Below are 24,516 nucleotides of genomic sequence, written 5' to 3' on the forward strand. Positions count from 1 at the left end.
AATCCCTCCTCTTTTACTTGTTGATTTATTTAGCGATGATTTTCTAATTTGTGCTAGTCACTCACAAACGTGTTGTGCATCTTACAGAAAGGTAGTTTTTATTCAAATGAAGCATATATATAACACTCGTCCATAGAATCTAAGGATCTCTACATTTTTCACCGAAAAGTTGTCCATCCGTAAACTACTGTAACTGTCTGAAGAAAAATCCTACATCACTTTACCTGAGATTATTCCAAAATATGATATATTTACGTTCGCAATTCCAAATTGAAGATTTTCGAAAACGCTTTCGCGTTTAAAAATGAAAGAAAGAACTAAAGATGTCTCTGTTCTAAAGAAATTTTTACGAATTCAGAATTTACAAAATTTTATACGAAGAGAATTCGGTATATAAAACTACAATAACACGAACCGTGTTACCTCTATCGCTACATTTATATCGTGAATATGTAAGTTTCCTTAATAAAGAAACGAAGAAATCGCCATCACTGAGTCGTAGCGTTAAAACCTAATTAAAATCCAGTCGATACGATCGAGGGAAAAGGGAAAGTGGTAGGCTCGGCTTAATTTAATCTTCGCTTCGATCTGAAATGGAGCAACGAGCTTCGCTAGACGCAACACGCACACTGATTATCGCAAGCGAGATTATCGGGTACGCCTTTCGTTTGCAAAATAGCCACTGGCTGGTCGATAATGGGACAGAGATAACCAGGAGTACCGGGGCAAGTGTCGTCGGCTGAAGATAACATTCCTAGAGTTCAGGTAGCGCTCGTGAGTGCTGAGTTAACGTGTCAACCGGTAATGAAACGGTTACTCTCGCAATTCCAGCAAAAATGTTTCTCTTAGATCTTTCCCTTGTAAACGTCGTGAAATAATTTCAGATAGAGCAATGATCTCTGTGATATTTATACCCAAATTTTTAATCTTCAAGTTACAGTTAGTTTACCGCAGATTCTACGTTTCGTTTTCTATGCAATTGGTTCGTATTTTCCAATCTTTTTTGTTGAAATTTATCTCAACGAGTTTTATTGAATTTGGAAAATTTCCCAAGGTATCATTTCTCTTCACCGTCTCTAATTTTTTTAAATCGATATTACGAGAGTTGAAGGGTTAATAAGTGAAGCGATACCTGTTTTTTACGTTCGTAAAACTCGAATCCGAAATTTTGCAAGATATCGAAACTCCTGAAACCCGGACGTTTATTCCCTTTCTCCAAAAGAGTATCGGTTTTACCAGGAATTCAAATTCGAGGAAATTTTGAACCGAAAAAATATGAAATCATATCAATTGTAGAAGGCATAAAGTTTAAATAAGCTGCATTCGATTACTATTATGATAGCTAAATAAAAATAAATTCACATCGTCACAATATCTTTGTATATTATTTGTACAAATCATTATCTACCTGATAGTTTCGAGGGCTTTGAACCACGAAAGAATTATACAGTGTCCTGGTTGATAACCGTTTAGAACAAAAAATTGATGGTGATGTAAAAATCCTTGCCGGCCCTAAAATAGTCCCCTATCAGTGGAGATGCACCTGTGTATCACTGGTGTAATTATTTCTAATTAGCAGGAGCGATACGCGTGATCTTCCGATCAATTAAACTCCGGTAAAGGTGCGCGTGCCAAGCTTTTTTCTCGCGAACCTCGTGCAACCGCATTGTACACGTTAATTAACGCGCAACGCACGCTCGTATAATCGCCATGGTTTTATTCGCGACTTATCACAAACCCTTAATTAACGACGAAACTATCGGCCCAGTCGATGATCCGCCATTTAATCTGCTAGAACTATTTTTCTACCACGACGATAAGATCGAAAACCAATGGAACGTCAAAGCGAGTGTTCGAAAGTTGCAACGCCCGGAGCCGTGAGATTTCAGGCAATATTTTCGTCCCACCAGGAATTCCGCAAATACCGACGCGTTTCACCAATTTTTCACTCTCTATAGCTTTAAACAGACACTCCGAAGGAAGATACATCCCGTACACGTTTCGCCATTTATTCGAACCCCTCGATTGACTTCTTTGGAAGTTTTCAAACTGTACAAATTGAACAAAAATACGTGTAACGATTTCTTCCTCCGTTCCTCTTCTCATATGACGAATGTTACATAAATTTTGTATTTTTTACTCATAGCGCTGATATATTATTGCATTCTCAGTATACGTATAATGCACGTATATTTTACGTACATGTTGAGAATTGTGGATCATAATTGCCGAAATAAAAGTAAAGGAACATTAAGGTTACACTTAGAATTCATATTAAAATAGTTTTAGATTTATTTAATAAACGATTTCCAGGATTTTCGTCGATATACATTTGCACGCGTCTCAACACTCTCTTTGTCTCACCATCTTCCATATGATACTACCAACGGACCAGTTACATTCATCTGTTTTTCGAGACGCTGTACACACACTTCCATACACTTATATTCACATACGTGTGTCACTACACGCGGCTAATCTAGTCTAGCACACAAAATTATACATATCTCAATAGTACATATATTTTATGAGAATAGCAACTTGTTTACGCTTTTACTAATATAGTTCATATTTCGTAGTATTGATGACCATCATTTATTTATTTTAACGGGTACCACCGTTTGAAAAAGTCAACACAGTTAAAGATGAATAAATAATATGCATAACAAGACGCGAAAACAGCGCTATGATATATCGCGTGACGTAAACTGTACACGATTTATAAAACAGCGAAGAGAACAGCCAAAAAGGTCAAGCCGATGAGTATACGAGCTGGCCTGACTACACATACGGGTTAATACAATCATTAACAGTAACGTTGGCTCGACATGTAGATACATGGAATAATGAGTGCCTGCTGAGAGCCTTAAGCGGGTCATTAAACTGAACTAAACTGAGGATGTCAGGGCATTCAAGATGGTAATTCAGAATTTTGGAAAGAAATGACGAGTCGGATATAAGCATAGGTCATTGAACGATAGGAAGTCCGAGCGAACTTAGAACTGCGCCATAATCATAGCAAGTTCTCGAGATTAGCTCTTGAATTTTACGGGTAACGAAGCGCAAAAGCTTATGTTGAATTCTTTCCATGAAGTATATATGATCTTAACGAGATTCAAGTTAAGAACGAAGAAAAGAGGAATAAAGGATTTTAAAGACGTTAGATATTATTAAAGTTAAATGCTGTTCTGACGGTGAGAGCTTGGCGAGCATAGTGAGAGATTGGGAGCTCTGGGAGTTCTGAGAGAGAATTATATCACATCTTCTTGATTATTAACATCAATTATTTACGACGAAAACTCAGATAAAGTTTAAACTAGCATACAATATCGTATTATATTACTTTGTTGAATAGTTTCCTCTACTTTAAAATGTTGATAACATTCTCGACTGTACTTTGCTCCGAAGTATCCTTCATAGAAAAATTAATTCCATAATGAATAATTTTTTATTTCATCCTAGCCATTTAAAACTAATTCTTTCCCCGGTAATCCTTCAGATCACTAAAGAAACGATTCACGATTGTTTTTCCTTCAAGTTTTTAATTAACCTTGTGGTACCTACTTAACGGTACAAAAGCGACGTCTTCGCGGTACAATATCGTCGCGGAAAACATCGCAGACGGTACCAAAGGAAAACAGCGGACGAGTGGCAGGCCACGCTAATTGCAATAACAATAGGCCGCCGCTTTGAAACTTTCTCCTCGGCTGACCGTGTACTGAACCTTGAGGGGTTCCTAATTAGCAAGAACACGTACCGCTCGTGCAACCTCCTCATTCATAAATTCGTCCGCCATTCATGCTGAGGATCGGTGTACGAGATCCTGAGGTCACAAGCACGTTCGTCGATTTCTTCAGCGAGAACCACTAAATACGATCGCGAATGAAATAACTCGATGAAACTGATTCGTCGAGCATGTGTATATCGTTGCTTTGCTTCTAAAAATAACCAATAATCGCCAGCGACTCTTAGATTTTATCGTTGATGTTTAATGGGACGCAAAAGAAATTACTGAAAAAGTGGAAAGGATCGCTAGCTTTATGAAACCGGATTTATCGAGACAAACGAATTTAGTTCTTTTGCAATTGATAATGAGTAGATTTGTTCAATTTTATACAAACTTTATTATACAAACAAGATATATTTATATATATACAACTGGCAACATAGAATCTAAATTCATGTTTGCCTCATCTTCTAACTACTGTTACGTATACTTTACATATTAAATACATCCTGTGTATTTTTGCGCGTATAAATTCCCCATAAATGCATAAACAGCCGCAGTCTAATAATTAGATAACGTATATATTGATAAAATTGTTGCAAGAAGCAGAACTTTAAAACACAAATGTAAATTCTACTTTTATGACGTAAAAGAATTCCAAACCGTTCCACGTATATCTTCCAGAAATGAAAATCATATTTCGATAGACGATTTTTCCAGCTGTTGACCAGTTGGCTGTTGCGACCTCTTTGAAAATTTTGAGAAGTATATGTGTAAAATATGTCGCCAAAAGTAAGCGATGACGAGTATACTCGTCAAAAACAACTAACTGGTTAAAGGTATAATACACTGAATTGTTTTGTAGTACGTTAACAGAACAAAGGATTTACCGTGTTTAATTAAAGAGACGAATGTTTCATTGTTATATTCCAATACCTGGACACACCACTCCCTGATATACTGAAAATTACGTGCGATTTAAACAGAAACGACGATAATTCCGTGCTATTGTACAATATCCCCCATGTCAAGTATCTTCGACATCGAAACAGACAGCAGCACTTAGCCATAGAACTTTGACACGGGGATGCAATCGTATCGACAGCGATTATTGCTCCCGTCGTTCAAGCTACGTTTTCTCCTATCCGGAACACAATATGAGAGTGTCCATCAGGAAGAGAATTTGTCCAAATTTCCGAGGGCAAATTGCTCCTCGTTTCCACCAATTCTATTCTATCGTTAAACTATTCTGTTCGACTTAACTTTGCCAAATGTGAGGGCTTTGAGAAACAGAGAAAATTATTTTACGCTATTATGACATATAATTTTTAGCACAACGATCACTCACGATCGCGAGATTAACAAGAAATATTAACAGCAAATGTTTGTTGGAAAATTTGTATACTCTGCAGTGCTTTTACTGGGAAATTTTAATAATTGTTTTCCATACTGGTCACAATATTTTTCACATAGAAATAATTCATCTTAGATTTGTTTCATTATAATTAGTTGCAGAAGTTTCAAGGCTGTAATTTATCAAGTAGTATCGATAATCAAGTAGAAATGTAAGGTAGGTATATTAACAAAGAATAGACGATCGAATTTGAAGAGGTCGTAAAGAAACGAATATCTTTCACGAAATCTGAAGCACCCAACAACAGCAATTTGTCACGTGCCATATCTTTATGTTGGTACTTATTCCTTGCTCTCTCTGTTCGCGTCTACTCTGAGCCTTTTAAAATTTTATACGTCTCGCGATAACAATGGATAAGTCCGAGGGAAATCCTTTCGATTAATGATGCCACAGATAACCTACAACTAGGGTCAACGTCACCCAGATATGGACAGTTTTACCCGGGATATCCGGATATTATCAGATCCTGGTCACTATGACCTCTTTGTGGGTGAGAATTTGTCCTAACCTAATTTTCGAATACCTTTTCTGAAACTACCTGTAGAAAAGATACGTCAGTTTCAACTTGTTATTCGAGACATCCCTCAATTGAAAATGTCTATAATCGCACGATTATAGAAACTTTGATCCTCAAGATGTAATCTTGTAATAAATCCTTGAAGTATAAATACAACGTAAGTTATTTCTAAGAGAGACACGTAAGAAGATAGGCGATAAATAAATTATTGTATCCAACAAATTGGTAATTTCCAACGAGAAATTAACTCGTCTTCCCCGGTCAACAGGTTAATTACACTTATTCAATCAACGTATTCTCATGTATTTATCACGTCATATTTGAATTACTCAAAATAATTACTCGTCCTATTTAATTATTCCACCAATCAACAAAATATTTGCCTGTGCCGTGATGCTTTAAAACACTTTCTAGAAAATGTATCGATTAAAACTATTACAAAATATCGCAAGGTATAAACGAAACTCTTCTATTTCGCCCGTAAACGAAACGGTTACTTCTGCCAATGGTTCGTCATAAATAAACAAAATTTCTCTCAAGGAAGGAACCAGGCTTCTGTTTAATAGCTGACACGCTCTATGGATCGTTTCGCTTTGATCACTCGTTATTTTCCTCGTTGCTGCAGCCGGAACAGCTCTGCAGTTTCGCGCGAGGAAACATGTAAGTCACGTTACGCCTTTATTGTGCCTTCAACGATGTTACGAACATTTTACTTCTACACATTTTTCTTGTTAACACCACGAAACAAAGAACCACCGAGAAAAGTTGCATCGGCAATCAGTTATGCCTGTTTCTTCGTTGCAGAAGTAGAAGAATCACTTCTCAGTGCCTGGAAAACTTCCGTAGTCGATTGCGCGAACTTTATCTCGACTTCTTTCGACGTGACCCGTCGATCCCATCGAATCACCGCCAACCATACCCTGCTAATTTCGTTTCCGGTCGATGGTAACTTCGATCAAGTTTTCGGTAAACTGGATAAAACTGGGCTATCCACTGAGAAGAAAAACCACTGCTCTATAATTGCATGATTTGATACTGTGAATATAGACATTTCGGATATCATAGAATTATACTCGATTTTTTTTTTAATGAATCTATTTATGTAACTAAGGGATCTGTGATATTTAAGTTACGTTATGAAGATTTCTCGTGGTACAAGCTAAAACTTAAAATAGAACGATGTCTTAAACACAGACAAACCTGTTTAACGAAACATCTGTTTCTTGAAATCAATTTTGTTGCAAAGTCTAATTGAAAATTCGACAAGATAACTTTGGAAGATTAATTTTCGAAAATTCATTTAGTGAAAAATTATTTAATTCCTTCAACAAAATACTTTCACGGGGGTTGTGGTTTTTATAATATTTGCTCATAGATTTGTACGTATATAAGTCGTTTAGAAGGCATATTGATCAGCTGCATGGTAATGATGTTGCAAACGCTGCTTTTTATATTCTATATTTACCTTGTAATTTACTATTACTTGTGTCATTTTCTAGTGATAAATGAATTCATGGAGGTAAGTGATTTGTTTTAAGAAATGAACATTAATCTTACGATTATGTAATGAAACTGAGAAATTGATAAAAGGAGTTCGGCTTTTGAGAGATCCATATGGGGGCTACAATGTTGGCATAAAAGCTACAGGTTTAAATTTTACAGGAAGAAATTTCAATAAACATGGAAACGTTGGGGCTGTGTCGAAAGTCCACCATGCCATGGGTACATTTTCATGAATCCTCCCCGAGGAAACCTGAACGCTCGTAGAATATGTTAATTACAGTAATCAAAGAGCGGAACTAATTGAATTGAACGAGGTAAAAAGTTTCAGGCCGAAAATTAACATAAATTAGAAGAGCTATTAAAATCTTTTTTAGCCTGTTCCTGGGGCTGCAAGTTCGACTGGGTGTTTCGTAGCTGGTCGATTGGCCAAACGGTACCTAGATACCAGTGTCAGATACCAACGTCAATTTGTACCGATTCACCGAAAAGATTTTATCGTTATTGAACCGGCTCGTGTGTTTCCTTCCAATGTTCGCGTTTCAGTTTATTTAATTTCCTGAAAACATTTTCGCGAAAAACATCGTCTCTGTTTCGCGAAATGGACACTTGCATTTAGGAAATTAAACCGTCTATAAATATAATAACTCGTCCCTTCCCTTTTAACATGTATCACTCGTATTTTCCAACCAAAATCACTCGGTGGGATTATTCATCGTAAAAAAGAGAATTACTCAACGAATCCGTCATTTTGTTCAACCTTAATTTCTCGCTTAAAAATATAGTTCTCGAAGTAAAAATCATTCAAAAATGGATATACGTATAATTATTTTAATTTCTTCGCTTTAGAATATTACTATTTTTTAATTCTTCTCGTCAAGAAGTATCATGCTACGATTTAAAAAAGGTCACAAATTTGACATATAATAAAACGAAGTAGTGCCTAATCTTCTTTTAAAAATACAAAAGTCGTTAGCTTGGAGCTCATGTTCGCACGCTTTCTCCAGTTTATATAGAGCCGAAAAGTCGCCGAACAGCTGTTCGACAAAAGCTACGTCACGAAATTTCACTTGCGCAACTACGCAACGTGTGCTGTGTAGAGCTCGCATAGGAACAATCAAAGTACTGTCCACTGTGATTTATAACGTCCCCACTCGATGAATAGGACCTTAATCAACTCTCCTACCGCGATTAATTATTATTCGTAACGGCGGCATACACGCGCGTGCCACCAAACCGCTAGACACGTCAATACGCATCGCGTCCAAAGGCCTCCACTTTGCTCCACCAAATTATTCATTCCTTCCACAACCTTGTTTAACCCTTATTTGCAATCTTAAATTGACATTTTCATTAGGTGTACCAGTTGAATTTGCACACGAATAATTACTAGTTATTTATTTTACTTCTCAAAATGTACGTTTTATAATTTGTATAAATTCGTTTCTTTCTACTTTCAAGTGTATTTTATGATGTACGATTAATCATACAGGGGGAAAGTGTTATTCGAATCAGTAAACTCTATTGTATCACTAAACCACGGATTTTGCTGTAAATTCATTTAGAATCGTGCGATATAGTAAGAGAAGGATATTAAATTTGAAAAATCTTGCAATATCTTATAACGTATCACACTGTGACCGGATTAAATAAAAAGATACATGAAATACATGAAATAGACACACAGAGTGCAAAGGATTATTCGGTATAATTGCACGAGTGTTGGCGAGAGTTGGTCGAAATTTGAGTTAATGGAGGCGGCGGTAATTACGAAATAATATAAAAGTAAACCGAAAGTATTCCACGGACGCATGAATTTCAGTTGCGCCACTATTTTATCCCTATATTTTATTACCCTTTTATTTGACCGCGAGCCGCGGAGTGTTCGTAATTAAAATTAATTCGCTCGGCCGCAAAAAACCTTCGAATAATTCCAGCCGGCTAGGCTACGTGGAAACCGCGTAAAAAGTCTTTCGCCGCCGTCGTAATGCACTCATTTCCATCACGAATTTCCATGGGATCCTACGTGTAGACGAATTGAAAGAGCGTTGTACGCGACCGTTGGATTCCGCTCTGTAGAGGTTTTCGTTGAAGTCGATCAAAGAACTGATTGCTCGCGTGAAAGAAACGAATTATTTCGGCGGATGATATGAATACGAATTTATACCAAATACTTGACCAGTCGTCCTAATTACGTTCGTATCCACGTTAAGCTACAACGAGACGGAATCAAGAATGAATTAATAATCTGAATAATTATACAGTTCAGTAAGTTAGGATCATTTTTACGAGCATTATCGTATCATGAAAACAAGAGATCAATCAAAGAAGCTGATAACGCTAATTAATCTTTTCTTGCTTTAAAAAAAAAAAAAAGACTGGAATCAAATAATCGAAATTGAGGAACGTCACTAAAGTAGATACAACTACCATAATAACCACGAAAAACATGGATAGCTCTTTTAATATGGTCGTACGTGGAACTTAATAACATCGCAGCTGGTAGCTTCTAAATATCCCGAAATTAAATTTTTGTCCAACCACCCTTTAATTAAAAGGCACCCCGTCAATGGCATCAAACGAAATTGCACTTAGTTTGGTATAGAGAGAGGACCGTGCCAAAGTATTCTAGGTTCCCCTAATTTTCCCTATCGTAGTGTTAATAATAAAAGAAAGAATTCGAAGAAAGAGCGTCCAGTTGAGCGAGTGTGGCGAAGAAAGTCGACTGATTAATCGCATGCAAATGCCCTGTGACGACACCTCGAAGAAGTTTAATATGTACTTTGTCAGAAAACGTGTCCCTGGGCCTGTTAAAGGTCGAACGAACATGCTGTAAAAGGGATTTCATCATACTTTCAACCGTATCTAAAGCTGTTTTTCCGCATTACCTAACGTGAATCAATAACGTAAAGAGGCAACTAACGTTGTAAATTGTTTCTGGGCGATTAGGTGGAATGTACGGTCTATTAAGGCTGTCGCTTATTTGAAAGCATAATATATGAGCTTCTCAGAAGTCAAAATGATTAACTTTTTCTGAATTTCTTAACTTCGTTGCATAAGTATAAGATTAATATTCGATCATCAAAAACATGGATGGCTCGTTCATTACGAGAAGATGTCATAAATAATAGTGAATTCTAAGGTAAATTTAAAAAACAATGTTTATATCAACATCATCGTTTTTCTGTATTTTTCAATTTATACAGTCGATTAATGTGGCTTCTAAGTAGCTCACACGAATGACGTCAGACAAATGTCGATAAATTTACATTATACGTTTGAGACCAGGTCGACTTAAGTTCGTTAAAATTGACCCAATTGAAGAATCTGGTTCTCTAACTATATCAAAAGTGGATTTGTCATGTTTATTCCGTGTGCTCTTCAAATAATTAACTATAGCTTCGACATAATAACAGAATGCTACGAACGAAATATTTATTTCCTTAATAAGATCATTATTTTTTTTTAAATCCTAACACGTTCCAAATGTTCCAGCGAAAATATACATCGTGTGAATTTCCAACTTTACTTTTTTCACAATTATGTACACAATTATAGGTTTCTAGGCTTCATCTATGGCAGAAAGTTAACAGCGCCAGAAAGAGTTTTCACACGAATTCGACAATGGGACTTCGCTTTAGCTATAATCGACCCTAAATACCGTAGAAACGAAGAAACGGGCACGGGCAAAGCGATAAGTCGTTAGAATTGTCGGCGACGAAAACGCGACACGCCGCGAAACGTCGTTAATTTCGGAATAATCGCTGCGTATCGACGCGAGCGGGTGCGAACGTTCGCTGTCGCCTGCTGCTCGCTCCAATTTAATATGGAAATCCTGCGCTACGCCCTATCGAGAAAATCAATTACGTCTAATGAATACAACATGAAGGGTTAAAGGGTTCGGCAGGAATCTGCGCGCACTTTTCCCCCGATTCGAGTGACGTTCGAACGGCAAGAAAGAACAGGGTGAAAATTTCCAGTCGAATTGCGGCGGCCGCGACAACGTTTCCAAGATCATTTGATTAAACGTGACTGTTTTTCGAACGAAGCTAAATGGTGGCGCTGGAATGAAGTCAGTTGGAAAAGTTATATAGCCAATTAATGAAATCTCAGCGCAATTTGAGGGTTAAATCACGCGTCCGATCCGTCCGAACTATTATCGTGTGAATTTTCATACTTTCTTATCGAATGGAATATGAGATAGCATCGCTTTTCTGTTAATTAGGATTTTATAAAATATTGGTCGTTTCTTTTAGTATAAGATTCCCATAATATGACAGATAAGTGCAAACGTTAACCCATTACTCATTTCTAATTTTATGACTAACTTCTGGTGAGAGAGAAATTATGTCTCATTTCTGACGAGAGGAAAATTATGGCTCATAATTCTAAATACGCAGCTATATGATGCTTACAGTGGGAACGAAAGAAAAGAAGAGAAAACGTAGAAGCATATAATCAAGGAGCGGAGAAGGAATTTTAAATTTAATGAATATACCGCTTTTTTTTTAAGACGTAGAAAGCGTAATATAATTATCGTGCGTTGTCAGTTGGAAATTAAAAGAACATTAATAATGAAAGAAAGGACAGAGGGATTTAATGCGATATTTCGACTAGAAACTAACGAACTACGTTGATTTCAGACGCGTTGGTAAGCTGTCGTTAGACGATGGTTACAGTATTTTCACACGTTACGACTTATTCCATTATGGTTACGTCTAATGAATACAACATGAAGGGTTTAAGGGTGTTCAACAAAAATCAGCGCGCGTTTCAACCCCATCAAAAACACAGCTAACTGAATTCATGGTTGAGTGGGTCGAAGAAATGCGATTTGTCTAGCTGCGAACAGCACTGGACCGCATTAAGAAACGCCGTCGCGACATCAATTAAAGATTACACAGTATTCAACCCTTTCACGAGCTGGCGGCTAATGGACTTTAAACATTAAACGAATTGTTAGCATTGCTAACGTTAATACGAACATTATCACGCGGCGACATAAAAATAAAAAAAGTCAAATCCTAACGTAATCTTCATATGCATCTCGCCAAAAAATTCATCAAAAGGCTGCATTATTCTATTCAATTTAACAATTATAACCAGTGGCGTTCCAGGTGCGTGGCTTATCTTATCCTTCGATAAATAATATAACAAGCTCAGCTGGAAAAAGTTAAAACTAACGTAGTATGAGCAAAGAAACTGTTTCGATGCATCGAAACAACTCGAGTTCTTTTCTCTTCTTGAAGCTCTTAAAATATTTGCCTCTTAACCGAGCGACAAAGGCCATTTAAACAGCTGATCCTCGCTTATTTCGAGCAGCATGTAACATACGAAGACAAATCAAAGAAACCGTTTCACGGACACGCGGACGTGCACTACAGTCTAACCAACTTCTATTTATTTAACCGAGATTCCGTCATCTTCCTTTTGTTTGCCCTTTTAAAAAGAAGTAAAAATTCGGTGGTGGTTTTCGTAAGTACTAACCAATACCGTCGTGGTTCACTCGGTTGGCCGAGTTCCCCAGTCCGAATGAGTCGTGTAAACAGTGTCTAAGCAAACGGTCGCGTGAAAAACGGGCGGGTGCAAGTTGAACGACCGATGGAAAACGAATGAGGATCCACTTACCTTCGCAGGGTCAGACTTCTCGGACTCGTCGTTGAAGGTCTGCGAGCCACGAGACATGGTGTTCCTACGGGGTGTCGTGGTGCCATCCTGCGAGGGGCGGACAAACTCGATTCTGCCACCCTCGACGACGATGTTCGGGGCTGGTGGAAAATTCTCTGCGTTACCGAGCGGATCGCAGTAGCCTAGGAGCCCGGCTTTCTCCCCGTACAGGGGGTGAATTTGTCTGCAACAGTCGGTAAAGACGCGCCACTGTTAGAGGGTTGCAAATCCAGATGGAGTTTTCAACTTAAATTCTAGAACGAGAGCTGCTACCAGAGAAGGAGCCGCAGGTTTCCGGTGAAAGTCTCCTCACGAGGAATTTAAATCGTTAGCTGAGTGGCCTGAACAATGAATCACGAGCGAATGAGCAACCAATTCGAACAAGAGATATTGTAAATTTGCACGTGAATACGGATAATTCGTACGCGGCGAGAATTTCGAGGCGAATCGAATTGATCGCGCCGAGGTGAAAGCTGCTTTTAATCGGGACATTTATCGATGAAACTGCAGGCTAACGAAATTAAAAACCGACTGGCGTTTAATCGTCCATCGGCGATGCATTCTTCTCCCTGCCGTTTTCCGATAAAACGGAACGTTCGCTTTTGCGCGCATATGATCTCCAATGATTTAATATTCCATTCGTCTCTGTCCTCGCAGAGAATAAACGAACCGCGAAAACGCGCCAACAGCTCTAAAAGTATTCGACCAGGATTGAATCGCCAATTTAAGGGAATAAATCTGACCGTTAGCTGACTCGAGGCTCGTTGAAATTCAAATTGGTAAATGAAAATTTGCGAAGTACTTGCTTTGGAAACCAAATAGAAGATAGTAGACGATACGATTATCAATCGGGAATTTGAAATGCAAAACGATCCAATTATTGATTTTACGTACTGCGTACGCGTAATGGGGAAAAATAGCAATCCGATTCATCGGTGATATGGAAACCGATATTCACTAGCTCGCGAAAGTATTTAAACACTTGTTATAGAAAGCTTCTATGAATATATTGTGCCTGTTTGTCGCTCGCTAGCATCGTATTGCGACACGACTGCCATTATTACATTGGTTTTCCAATCAATCTAAAGATGTATACAGAAATTACAAGATATTTATTGCAAACGTATATTTAATAAAAAATTAGTATACAGTATGAATAGTTATCTTAAAACAAAGTAATAGTAAAGCGTTAAATATGATCCCATTGAATATTAAGGTTTATTAATATAGTGTATTTAGCTATTAGTGTATTTAGCTATTTCAACATTCTGATGATCTTTATAAAATATATTATACTTGAATTTGAATATCTTGTAATTTCTAAATGTATCTCCAAATTGGTTTTATACTTCACCGATATAATCATGACAATCTTAAAGCAAGGCTAATCAAATTTTGGAATACGTTCCGTAGAATACGCATAATATATAAAAATAAATAAATAGTATCTACAAACTTAGAATACTATCATGAGACCGTGCACGTAGGTAGAATTAATTAACAGAATTAGTTCATATAAAATAAAAACGATGTTGACAATATAGTGCTCGTAGAACCTCGATTACGTGGGGAAGATTTCTTGATGCGGTCGCGACGACGATTAAAACCGCTGCCGTTCTGGTCGATGAGATAAAAACTATGAGGAGGAAATTACATTACCGCTAGTTGAATTTTCACGGCAGACGCTCACGGCGCATCACGACTAAAAGGACAGTGCATACGCAATTCTCGCTTTTTCTGCCTTTTGTAACGTGAGCTCGACCGAGTAAAAATGTTTCGCAACTTTGGGTCTAACGTTGCGCCGGCGCGACGATGCACGCGATACTTTACTGAATTAACGCATAACATCTTTCTTGCGAGCGAATGAGTTTCATTAGCAACGGGTTTCGTAACATTTTTGTAACTGGCATTTGCGCTCGTGTCAGTGAACTCATTTAATTTTCCTGTTTATTTCATTGAAATCACAGCTTCGCAAAGAATTGTGAATCAGCATTGAATTTATTATACAGAGCGAAAAATTTCTTACGGCCAAGCTATTTCAACATGTCCTTTAAGTACCTGTAGATAAGAAGATGTTGTATGAACATTAATCGTTTGAAGTGTTTACAAATTGTAATAAAAATGCGATACACAAAGAAAACAATACTCTTGAAAACCAACTGATTTTATCCATTAGATTTTTATTTGTAAGGAATTTTGGAATTCTTATTTGTAAGCCATATTGAATAAGAATTTATACTTGTGTTTAACTAATAAAAAGAATCGATTTATCCATTGAAATGGGACAGGATGAAATTTGTACAATAATAAAATCAATAAATTCGTGCATCTTATATAACCATGTTATTCTTGTTTTAACAAAAAATGGTGAAGATTTTGAAGAAGCGATTATTAAGCAATTCTCATCTTGTACCATAGAAACCTCAAGTTACCGTCCTCTTTATACTTCATATTTTTGTTATAACATTTTAATAAATTTATACTCACAAAACACACTAGAAAAGGAAACTCAAAGTTTGACTAGAAGAAGCAGGGAATGCGTATATTAAATTTTCCGGGTTAAACTTGTGTAACAGGTTAATTTGTTAAGGCATCAAACTTAAGTAGGGTCGCATTTTTTAATCAAGTAAAGCGTACCAATTCGTGTACTTTAGAGATTGAGGTCAAGTTGGACCTGTTCCATGAGTTACGTAACTAGCACTTCACTCTATTGCATTGCAGCTGAGAAAAAGTTTAAAGTTTTGAGCACTTATGTGTCAATGTGTCGTCAAATGAAACATGCACCGCTGCTTTTTTTTATTAAGTATCAAGTTCATTCTATTTCTATTTTTATTTTTATTTTTTTAAATAACGAATCCAATCTTGTCGATTTAATTTTTAAATTATTTCCAGCGTTTCCTATGGAAAGCTTTTTAACAGTGAACGACGGCCTAATTCTCACGGATGCGATTGTAATATATTGTAGAACACTCTGACATCACGTAATGCATTACACCAGTTTTATACATGCATTTCAATGCAACGCATGGTTATTGAGCAACCGGAAAACTGACCGACTTAACCACGCAACTTAAACGCTGACAAAGCCATTTGGTTGATTATTCGTTCACGCTTGGCGCCGATTATGCGAGGAGTGCATTTGCGTATCAACGAAAGTAATCTTACGAAGGTTCAACTTTGATACAATTACAAAGAGATCGACTAATAGCACATCCATTTTCACACGTTTATCGGACGCCACTCTATAGGAACTTACGTCTTACGTCTATTAAAAACGTTTTACTATTGTGACAACAATAGTAACTGACAGACCGAGACTTTGACATTATGCTATTAAGCGTATGAAAATATGTATTGATATATCTCTAGCATGTACACGACATGTACATACTATACTTTCAAAGAAAATTAAAGTCCATTATCGAATTTCACGTTATTTGAAAGGCGCATTTATGAAATGATTTATTAATAAAGTCACAATAACAGGAGAAGACGAAATATTTATGGAAATCTGAAAAAGCAGAAAAACCGTGCACCGACATAACATGAAATCGTAATTTCGTGGACGAGAGAATGAGTAATCGGTTTATCGTGGATTCATGGATGTTTCAAGAGAACATAAAACCAATAGCATTCTCTGCACACAAACCACATTATTATGTTTTAATAAAAAAAAAGAAAGATACACCAAGGATATTGGTTTTTAAGAAGCGCATAAAGTGACCTTTTATCATTTACGCTGAATCATCGTAAAAGTTTCCATCGAATTTGAACTGACGTGAAATTGAACGCGATAAAGCGCAGTGCCGATTTCAGATTGTAATAGAGCCACGAAAAGTTGAAGAAATCCCATAAATTTTACGTTTATTACTCGAGATGAAGAGTATTTTTATGATATTCGTTTATTCGAACTCAAATAATCATTTATATCCGCCAAGATTTGATCGAAATGTTCATCCAATAGCAAATATTTATGTCACGTTCCAATTTCTGAAATATTTAATAATAGCTTGAATACAATGAAAAATGTGTTTGCGCTGAGAAATTTTTCGATAAAAAGAACAGCACGACGTTTTAATATTCCAAAGAAGAATGAAATTTTTCAATTTACAATATCGTACTGACATTCGACGAAGCTATTTTACAACTGACCTGTTAGCACTAGGTCAACTGAATTGATGAACACAAATAGCACTGCAAGTTATGCGAACGATGCAACCACGCGAAACGATCGTGCAAATATTTCGAGGAGAATTTCGAGGGTAATGCTCAGGCGTACACGATCCATTGGATTGTTAACTGGCTACTGGCCGACCAAAATTTGCAAGCGAAACTGAGCAATTTTGGTAAACTTCGAACATTAATCGTCTGGAATAAGATTTACAGCAGAGAGTGATTTTCTAACGTATGTTTCACTTTGCCCACGACAAAAATGAAATGCATTAATAACAAACAAATTTTTAAATTATACATGCATATCTGAATAAAAAATTCCTTATCGTCGCTTGAATTTCACAAATAAATTTCCAAACTTTTATATGAAAAAGAGAAATCTCCTTAAATAAGAATCAATATTAAAACTTAACTAATACATTGCGACTCTAGTTACGAAACAAGTTTTACTATTCTTTTTCTCCGCAGAATAATCCATACGCTATTGAAAACCAGCAACATATTTTAATTAGACGGTGGAACGAGTTGCCCTCTAATTATGACTGCTTTCGAGTCTCTCGCGTCTCGTCGTTTTCATATTCCCGCCATGGAATTTTCCTTTCCTTTCTTTCTATATTCTTTTTCTTTTTTACTGCTCTCTCGCTGCGCTCACGGGCAAAGCGAAACACACATGAACGAGGAAAAAGAGAAGAAGAGCGAGAAAACAAAGGAAAGCTACGTGGATGCTTGATAATAAGTGGTTTAGCCGGGAAATGCGATAGGGTGAATCTCTCTCTCTCTCTCTCTCTCTCCCTCTCTCTCTCTCTCTCTCTCTCTCTCTCTCTCTCTCTCTCTCTCTCTCTCTCTCTCTCTCTCTCTCTCTCTCTCTCTCTCTCTCTCTCTCTCTCTCTCTCTCTCTCTCTCTCTCTCTCTCTCTCTCTCTCTCTCTCTCTCTCTCTCTCTCTCTCTCTCTCTCTCTCTCTCTCTCTCTCTCTCTCTCTCTCTCTCTCTCTCTCTCTCTCTCTCTCTCTCTCTCTCTCTCTCTCTCTCTCTCTCTCTCTCTCTCTCTCTCTCTCTCTCTCTCTCTCTCTCTCTCTCTCTCTCTCTCTCTCTCTCTCTCTCTCTCTCTCTCTCTCTCTCTCTCTCTCTCTCTCTCTCTCTCTCTCTCTCTCTCTCTCTCTCTCTCTCTCTCTCTCTCTCTCTCTCTCTCTCTCTCTCATCAGGTGGCGAACAAGAGTTCACGGGGGTTCGATTCCGCCGTAGTTGACAGAACCAAGGGCTCGAAATATCACATGTCGACGAGGAAATAAAATAGGCGTTTCAGTGTGCACGGCGAATGGTTTATTGTTGCCAGGCTTATCGAACGTCAAGCCTTCGTCGAGGGGTGAATCTCGGTGGGTAGAGGATGAAATGTACCAGCACGGTTAAAAATAGAATTTCCTGAGTACGCTTCAGGAACTACGGTTTATTAGCACTTCGAACGCAAATACGATGAAATTAAATCGGCAAAGAACCAGTTGCCTTTCAACTAATTGAATTAATACAATTACGAAGCTTCCGCTGTTGTTCGATACGAATTTTCAATTGAATCCTATGTATTCCAGAGAATAATAATTCATAATGATAATATGATTGTAGTAAATTAATCCGACAAATGTTATCGACAGCATCGAAGTCACTTGGGACATGACTTTTGTATTATTTCCGAATTGCGCTCTCTTGAAAATGAACACACCTGGCTGAACACGGAATACGTTATGTATAGATTACGAACATAATCTTTTAAATTACTTTCATGAATTATATACTAAGAGCACAGTTCCGATTGATATAGATACATCATAGCCTCTCCTTAATGTAGGTCGAAGCCCTTCAGGAAGATGAACAGCCCCGACCGTGAGAAACGGAGTCCTTCGACACTGCCTGGCCAAGTTTTCCAATTAACCCGTGTTTATTACGCGGGAAATCGAGGTCGAGGTTTTTCATTCGCTTTCAAAGGGTGAGAAAAGGCTGCAATCGCAAAGTAGCTTACCTGGGTGATGGTATGGGACGAGGCTTATCAAGCGCCAGATCCGAGCTCAGGGGCGAATCAGGTCCGCGGACGCTGGAAGCCCTAGGCAAACAGAATTATCGTTAGCTCGACTGCTATTCGGAAGCCAATAACGTATAAAGAAGGCTGTATCTTACGTTTGTCTTTATGGAGGTCGATGTCCAGCAAATAGTGCATATATATGTATATATAAGTATCCATATTATCATCACACACACATACTTCAGATTAACTTACAATATAGTATCTAACCCTATAAGAGAAACATTATTACAAACTATAATATCTGTAAACAATGTACAAAGCTTTAAAGCAATTTGACGAGAACTGTCTCGTTACTGAATTTCACGGAATCGTGCAGTAGGTACGCGGTATGCTTTGCAAAATATTACTCGATTTATGTACAGGGGAAATGCTAATCTAACCTACAATTTCACAACAGCTATCGCAGAACTTTACGGGATACAACAATCGGTATATGGTGTATTTTGCAATATACATATTAATCGATTTATGTATAGGAGAAATGCCAATCTAACTTACAATTTCACAACAGCTGGTGTTGCTGCAGAACTTTACGGGATACAGAAATCGACGCATGGTGTGCTTTGCAGCATACATATTAATTGATTTGTGTGTAGGGGAAATGCCAATCTAACGTACAGTTCGAGAACAGCTGTTTAGTTGCGGAACTTTACGGGTTAGAACGATCGATACCTGATGAGCTTTGCAGCATATTAATCAATTTGTGTGTAGATGAGATGTCAATATAACCTACAATGTTACCTGCACAAACACCGTATAAAATTTTGAAGTACTTTCACGATGACTGTGTTGTTACCAAAGCTCACAAGATCGAACAATCAATTTACAATGTACTTTTAATGTGTTAATTAACTAACACGTTATGTAGGAGATGTATTATTCACGAGTTCTTATTTTCACGAGTTGAAATTTTCTGTCACTGTCCACAAACTATGGCGACGTATTAATTGCGAATTAGATCGACGCATGCGCGCACCCTCCAAGTTACGCGCCAGCACAGTAAAAGCGCGCGCAGGCGCGCGGATTTTGAAAGATCTATAATCGATATCACAGTTACAAGACGTACATAATCAAAGTTTCTAACCATTATGGAATATTTATAGAAAGACCTTCTTTATTACTGGTATCGATCCTTATAATTATGAATAGCACAGGATGGACGATGTATGATTTAAGACACGCATTTACGTAATTCTGCGGCGTTTAAAATTCCCTCGAGCTCTCGACTTATTAAATCATCGTTCGAACTGCTATAATTACGCTATGAAAATAAAGTGTCCGGGATCGATCGTAAATTACACGGTATGCGGTTTAAATTATTGGAAAATGGGTATCTCTCCGGTAGACGGGTCAAACGATTATTCTGAGAATAAGCTTTACAGGATATTCACCCTTCTGTGTGGCGTTACGTGTCGACGTCGTTACCATACATACGCAAGTACTTACGTACAGTGTCGTGGTTATTCAGACGCAACGAAGCATCATCAGAATCGTCTCGTGAATTTCTTTTTATGACAACGTACGCACGTAATTTGTTGCACTTGCGTAACACCCGAGAACCTCGTCCACACTTTTACGGATCGTATGCTTTTAAATAATTTTGAATACATAAAACAGCTCCCGTATCGAAGTTAAAATATAAAATTCATTTTCGCGGACCATACCCTACCCGCTATAGATCTATTTTCATTGCCCTTATCTCGATCAGCGATACTGAAAAAATGACGTTCGATTCGAACGAATTACGATTACATAATCACGATTCAATATGCGTTTCTCCCCATTACGATATTTATATCTTCGTTCCCGGTATATGACAAGGCCCGATATCATGAACTCGCCTTTCGTGAGAACGTGCCGTAACTCAACTTCTGGCGCCCGACTGCGTGACATAAATTAATAAGTTGGACGAATAAACGCGACAGCCTCGGATACTTTACGCGCAATCGTAGAATTGATGCTTTTCGTTTTACGACAGACATCCCGGATGCAAAGGCGATCGCGTGATCGTACCGATAAGTATGTTGCAGAAATTCGCGGTGATCGTTTCGCCGATTCGGCCTTAACGTTAGGATTATGTAACGATATCGTCTTATTTCGTAGCCGAACTTTTCAATTGATTCATTTATACGCATAAACACTCTATTTCCTTTTGATTCGTAAGTAGTTTCGCGTGTTCGCTTAATTGTGTAGTTCGATATCATAATAGGCTATTTTGCGTGAAAAAGATAGTTACAAACGAACTTAGTTGAATAGAGGAACTTTCTAATGCCGTGATTAATGCGTGGTTTTAAGCAGCCTAGACCCAGGCTAAGAAGTTTGGCGTGATTGACCGATACTCCAAGCCATAGTTCCGCTATCTCATCCCTAAATCCACTTAAAACTACACTCAACGCTGGTAATTATTCCCCGCTGTCGCAAGAGAGCCATAGAGCTTCCACCAACTTAAAAGCTGTGATTAATCACTATTTCAACTTGGAACGAACGTTTTTTGCAGAACATCTTACACTCGGAAAACCCGTCGAGTATTTTATACTTTGTAGACTGCAAACAGCGTTAAATCTATTCACGCGGAAGCGATACATTCTCCACCGTTTTATCGCTGTTCGATGGACATTTCACCAAAATTGTATTGTGAGAAGTCGATTTAAAATCCTATACCCTCGTTGCTACTTTCGATCAATACTTTACGCAATAATAAAAGGATACAAGTTGTTACGCAATCTCTGTTATAGAAGATAATAGTAATCAGTAAATACTGTACCGTAAGGATATTATCTTATAAGCGATTCGATGGTTATATTTGCTATATCCAATCTTCTTCCTTTTCCCTCAACTCACTGTAACAAGATTTGCCGGACGAAGACAATCGCGACTACGAGATTCCTTTCTCAGTTTCAAACTGCTTGGGCAGTTATTTCCCTGATTAATGCCCCGACGAGAGTAAATATATTTCAACATAATGAAAGAGAAAGAGGATACTCCAAGTGGATTTCCAGTCGGTAGAAACGTGCAATTACGAGGTTCTGGCTAATTAATAATAATCATCTGCGGATCGCTCCTCGTGATAAAGCCTGTATATTATCACGGGTTCCAACTGAACCAGTCGTTTGTAATTATGTCTGTCTTTGGAAGTGGCGATCCAGACTCACGGTTAACACGTATTTATCTCAATTAAAATACCGGCTCCTCTGAAAACGTCTACGATTGCTTGTACACAGTTAGATCCATCGTTAATCAATTAAAAAGCGAACCGTGCACAGGATGTCTGTAATTAGACCTATTCGATTGATTTCACGAGTACGTAAGAACTCGTTTCTTTGTACGATACACCTATCATCTGTCTAAACATTTTCTGTCGTTTGTTTCGTTAATACACTGCCTAGAGAATTCCTCCTTTCAAACGAATCTGGAAGCAGAATCGATCTGTCAACCTTAGTTTTTGAAAAACATGATTTTATTCTAAAAAAAAAGAAAAAAAAAATATATATATATATAATTTTGGATGGAAAATTAAGAATATCAAGATAATTTAATTTACTTTTCAGTCGCAGAACAGTTGGAAATTGCTGCGTGTTATTTGGAACATAAAACAAAATAAAGAATTTAAAATTACCCGTAAGAGATATTGTTCCATACGTTTGTATAAAAAAGTAATTAGCAACAATATCGTTGACAAACATTTTGAAGGCTGAAACGCTGTTCTCCACTATTTCACATATTTCTGTTTATTTAATTCAAACCAAATACAGGTCCAATCAGTAACGAAAATGAATGAATAATGCATTTGAGTTAAACGAAAAATCAATAGCTTTCATTAAAAGTTAATAACAGCAGGAAAAGCGAGACTATTGGAACGAGAAAGAAAACGCGTAGGACATGGACGAAAAATGGTCGTGTAAAAGAATGGCACGGCTTCGTTCAGTGGCCGTATAATTGGCAAAAAGGGCTTTGTATTTTGGAACTTTCATTCACTTGATAGATTCGCGCGCGACTTCATTATTTCTGCGTTGCTTATCGAGAGCATCGAACGCCTATCGAGATTTTAATTTTCAGGACGAGATGTGCACGCTGCTGCTCTGCTAGAAGTAACGAAAAACGGATCGATCCGGCGAGTACGTCGACTGAACGTGAATTTCCATGATAATGCGTTTCAACGAAAAGTCTTCTAATTAATTTAACAATTTACGGAGAGAATTTATCGCGCGCGTTTCACGGTAAAGCACATAGTTATATCGCGTTGATATGGCGAAACAGACACGTTCTGTAAAATATGCTGTACCATTCTTGCTGGAAATTCGTCTGAATTACATGATAAACACGTTTTATCTCGGAAAACATATCTGAATTTATCGTTCTATAAACAGGAAGGATTATTCATCGTTTTTTCTATTTAATTCGTGATGATCGCACTTAGTGAAAAAATCATTATCTGACTGTTATCTTTATTAATTAAACTAATATTTATTATGCTTTGGCAAACGTTAATATGTGTATAGGATTATTCATGCGACTGTTTCAGGTTACAATAATAGCAGAAAAACATCAAGGTAAGAAGACATTTTTTTATAAATTCAGCATTGTGCGGACATTGAACAATAACTTTTTTCTAATGCAAATGCATTTCTTTGTACAAACCAATATACCACAACTACAAACCAATCGGATAATACAAGACGTATCGATGCGTCAGATATGTCTCTAGTCAACAATGTATTAGTTAATATTTTAACAAATTGTACAAAGAGGCATTGTCGGCTATTGTAGTACCTAGAGAATATTAATCCGATATTTCTATAATATTCGACAGCTTTCTCAATCATCGATCGGCAATGCTCGTGCAACGCGAAAATACCTATCGCTCGAAGGTAGTTACATTTCTCGAGGGCAGATGTTAGTTTCGCACGGGGTATGCTGCGGTATTCGCGTACAAAATACATAAAATAGCAAATCACGGTTCAGCGAGTCAATAACTTCGTTCACGCATGTGTCCACCAATCTCTTCCGATACTCATATCGTAACACCACTGATGAAATAAAATCGAACATATTCGTTGTTGAAGAGAAATATCATTTGTAACACGAGACCGGGTAGTACAGAAAAGTAATGAAACTTATATTTCAAATTTTCGATAAAGGTATCATATGACAAATACACACAACGAAGGGAGAAAGATAATTTTATTACATCACATTGATAAAATTATTGTTATAATATTAAATATGAGTTCTTTGTAATGTAACGTTTTGAATAAGAAAATAACTCTTGAACGTTTTAATAATTTCGTTAATGATTTCTCAGGTTAAGGTAATAAAATTCAATTAGCTTCCCCTTTTTTCCTGCCAATAAAATTATGATAAAATGGCTGTACCTTAAAATCACGATCGAAAGTTTCGAGGTTTACGAGTGATCGCGAAAAATTGATCCAGGATGGAAGTTAACA

General features: G+C 37.3%; 1 protein-coding gene across 8 annotated transcripts in view; it reads right to left on the bottom strand.

The window, feature by feature from the left end:
* Positions 1-24,516, bottom strand: part of LOC100742188 — a 399,729-nt gene that overhangs the window by 207,629 nt on the left and 167,584 nt on the right. For all 8 annotated transcript variants that reach the window (XR_002947023.2, XM_012387732.3, XM_024368917.2 and 5 more), the window contains exons 3-4: positions 19,010-19,090; positions 12,787-13,009 (exon numbers count right to left, since the gene is read on the bottom strand). Coding sequence is in view for 7 of the 8 variants with exons in the window: in XM_012387732.3 (XP_012243155.1) it covers positions 12,787-13,009; positions 19,010-19,090 (304 nt within the window). In the remaining variant the exon portion in view is untranslated. The remainder of the gene's footprint in view (positions 1-12,786; positions 13,010-19,009; positions 19,091-24,516) is intronic.

The sequence above is a fragment of the Bombus impatiens genome, unplaced genomic scaffold (genome assembly GCF_000188095.3).
Source record: "Bombus impatiens unplaced genomic scaffold, BIMP_2.2 scf_0487, whole genome shotgun sequence".
Classification (NCBI taxonomy): Eukaryota; Metazoa; Arthropoda; class Insecta; order Hymenoptera; family Apidae; genus Bombus; species Bombus impatiens.